The following is a 3,172-nucleotide window of genomic DNA, read 5'->3' as shown; positions in this document are numbered from 1 at the left end:
TCTCTAAACACTATCCTAAGGATAGAAATTTAAATGACTAAGTCTAGCAGCTAGTTTTGGTTTCAACCATCCTCTACACCGGTCTCCTGTACTATTAATCTAATCAGTAGCTCTGGTCTCGTTTGTTTTTGTTGGAAGATACGATGATTCCTCTCTTGCCATATGAAATATATGCTCCCAGCCAGAATAGTTCTATACATTTCATCTTTTGTACCCTTGCCATTAGCATAACATATTGTCCACTGTTTTTCCTCAGTCCATGGTAGGACATTCCTATGGTATCCTTGCCATTCCAATAGCTTACTCCAAACAACCTTTGAGTATGAACATTGGAAGAATAAATGGTCCACAGTCTCATCAGCTTCTTCGCGCAATGGGTAGGTCATATGATCAATCATCCCCCAAGAGCCTATCTCTTGTGTATAGTTTCCCCGTATAGCAATATAAAGTATAAAGATCCATTTTGGTGCACTGAGATTATTGCATATGATTCTCCTCCATTCCACTTTCTACATAGTGCCTTTCAGACTAACCTAGGTTTTCCTGATTGAGAATTCCTCCATTTGAAGCAGCTGCGTATAGTCTATTCTAGTATCCTCCAGTGTCTTCCTTGCCTTAAATTTTTTTTTTTTTTTTGCATAAGCCATGAAGCTTGTTTGGGTTGATTGTTCCATATATCTTTGGTCCTTTATGTAATAGTTGTGAACCCATCTAACTCATAGTTTGTCTTTTTTGTTACAGAGATTCCATAGCATCTTACATATTCTTTGCCTTGTTCCAGGTTTTCAATTGGATGAGGTTCAGTCCGCCTGTTGCTTTTGGTAAGCATGGAGTATCCTAGGCAACCATTGCCTTTTTTGAGTTATCCTGAGATCCAGTCCAAAGAAACCTTCTACATAAGCCTTCAATTTTCTCTATGATCTTCTTAGGTAGAAGAAAAACCTGAGACCAATATATTTGGATAGAGTAGAGTACAACCTTAATGAGTTGTAATCTACCTACATAGGATAAGAATTTTGTGGTCCAAGATGTAATTCTACCAACTATTTTATCTAGTAGGGGCTGACATTGTATTATAGAAATTCTTTGTGAGCTCAAGGGTACCTCTAGATATCTAAATGGGAGTGTGCCTCTAGAGAAGCCCAATGTTTGTAATATACTCTATTGGATATCATCAGGAACACCTCCAAAATAGATTGAACTCTTGCCCACATTAGCAACCAAACCTGAAGCCTTGGAGAACAGTTGAAAGCAGTCAAAGAGTAAACTGGTTTGATATCACTGCTACAAAACATTAATAAGTCATCAGCAAAGCCCAATTATATCAAGTTTAGCTTGGCACACTTCGGGTGGAATTGGAATTCGGGATTTTTGCCTAAATTCTTAAGCATCCTGCTAAAATATTCCATTGCCACAATGAAGAGATAGGGAGATAGTGGATCCCCTTGTCTCAACCCTTTCTTGGCTAGGAAAGCTTTTATGAATTCACCGTTTAAAACAATAGAATAGGATACAATTATTAAACATTCCATAATCTGAGCTATAAATATGTCAGGGAAGTTAAGTGCTTGTAGAACTTGTCTCACGAATTCCCATTCAACAAAATCATATGCTTTCTGCATGTCCACCTTGAGCATGCATCTTGGGGACAAGTTTTTCCTTCCATAACTTTTGATCAACTCTTGACTTAATTAGTGTAATATTGTCTTGGATTAATCTACCTGGAACAAAAGCAGCTTGGTTGCTATCTACTAATTGGGGCATGATTTCCTGGAGTCTAGTTGTAATTATCTTGGAAATGATCTTGTAAATTAAAGTGTAGCAGGAGATAGGTCAGAATTCTCTCACACTGGTTGGATTTTTTACTTTGGGGATAAGTGTGACACAAGCACAATTCACAGGCCTGTACAATTTTTGAGTGGTGAAAAAAATCCTTTACTGCAGTAGTAATATCACTCCCAAGAATTGGCCATGCCTTCTTGAGAAAAAGTGAGTTGAACCTATCATGACCAGGAGCTTTGCTATCATCTATGCCCTTGAGAGCCTGCACTACCTCTTCATCAGTTACAATTGTAATGAGTTTCAACTGCTGAGCTCTATTCAGTAAGGGTCCCTCTTTCATAATGTCAGGTTGGATAGCTGGAATATTCACTGCTGCAGTGCCTAGAAGTCTTGATGGAAACTTAAAATTTCAGCTTCAACTTCCTTAGCAGTTATCAAGATTGTACCATCAATAGTGATCAATTATCTAATTTTATTCTGAACTTCTCCATTTTTCAGGCTAGCATGGAAGTAAGAAGTATTAGAGTCTGCTAGATTAAGCCAGTGAACTCTAGATTTTTGCTTCATTTCACTCTCCTCAATCATGGTGCATTTTTCTAGTTGTTTCCTCAATGCCTTCTCGGAGTCAAACAAGTATGTGTTGTGCCCATTATACATCTGTTGTTGCATCTCAATGAGTTGGTCTCTCACAGTAGCCACTTTGGATTTGAGACCAATGAATTCAGTTTGGTTAGGCTTCTTGAGCTCTCGCTTTACTTGCTTCAACTTTTCCCATACTACATACATCTTGGATCCCGAGCATTGATGTCTCCAACCTTCATTCACCATCAGTGCAAAATCATTATGCTCGGCTAACCAATTAAAGAATTTAAATGGTCTAGCAGGTTTTGTTGGATATCCTTGTAATTCCAAGCATAATGGAGAGTGGTCAGAAAATAGAGGCTCCAAGGCAGTAGCATGTAGGAAAGTCATACTCAACATCCATTCAGCATTAAGCAACGCCTTGTCAATTTTGCTAAAGATTGTCCCATTGCTCCAAGTATAATTTCTACACCAGTGGACAATTCAATGAGGTGTGTGTCTAACATAAAATTTCTGAAGTCTCTAACCTCAACATCCTGTACATTGTTCCCCAATATTCTGTCAGTGACATCCACAATTGCATTGAAATCTCCCATGACAATCCGAGGCCCCTGTATAGCGTTTGAAATCCTCTTCAACTCCCTCCACAAGGGTTTCCTATCGTCAATTGTGTGGAGACCATAGGTAGATGTGAAGTTAAATTCAATTTGCATATCCTTTACATATATATATTTCCATGTATTAGTTGGGGATGTAATACTTCCATCCTGAAGGAAATGAAGGATGGATCCCATATCAACCAAATCCT

General features: G+C 38.3%; 1 protein-coding gene across 1 annotated transcript; it reads right to left on the bottom strand.

Moving 5' to 3' along the window:
- Positions 1–837: 837 nt before the first annotated feature.
- LOC132038428 (uncharacterized) lies at positions 838–2,754 on the bottom strand. The gene is made up of 4 exons (XM_059429099.1): positions 2,266–2,754; positions 1,893–2,182; positions 1,227–1,284; positions 838–942 (listed from the first exon to the last, which is right to left on the bottom strand). Exons 1-4 carry the CDS (start codon positions 2,752–2,754, stop codon positions 838–840), a joined length of 942 nt encoding a protein of 313 aa, XP_059285082.1.
- Positions 2,755–3,172: the final 418 nt, after the last annotated feature.

This window comes from Lycium ferocissimum, chromosome 11 (assembly GCF_029784015.1).
Source record: "Lycium ferocissimum isolate CSIRO_LF1 chromosome 11, AGI_CSIRO_Lferr_CH_V1, whole genome shotgun sequence".
In the NCBI taxonomy this organism is placed as follows: Eukaryota; Viridiplantae; Streptophyta; class Magnoliopsida; order Solanales; family Solanaceae; genus Lycium; species Lycium ferocissimum.
This window is presented reverse-complemented; position numbering and strand designations above follow the sequence as displayed.

Coding starts and splice junctions, on each gene's coding strand:
- LOC132038428 (XM_059429099.1), bottom strand. CDS start 2,754: ATGACTTTCCTACATGCTACTGCCTTGGAGCCTCTATTTTCTGACCAC. Junction 1,285..1,892: donor ATTGTACAGGCCTGTGAATT/GTGCTTGTGTCA, acceptor AATGTTTTGTAG/CAGTGATATCAAACCAGTTT. Junction 943..1,226: donor ACTGTTCTCCAAGGCTTCAG/GTTTGGTTGCTA, acceptor TATTGGTCTCAG/GTTTTTCTTCTACCTAAGAA.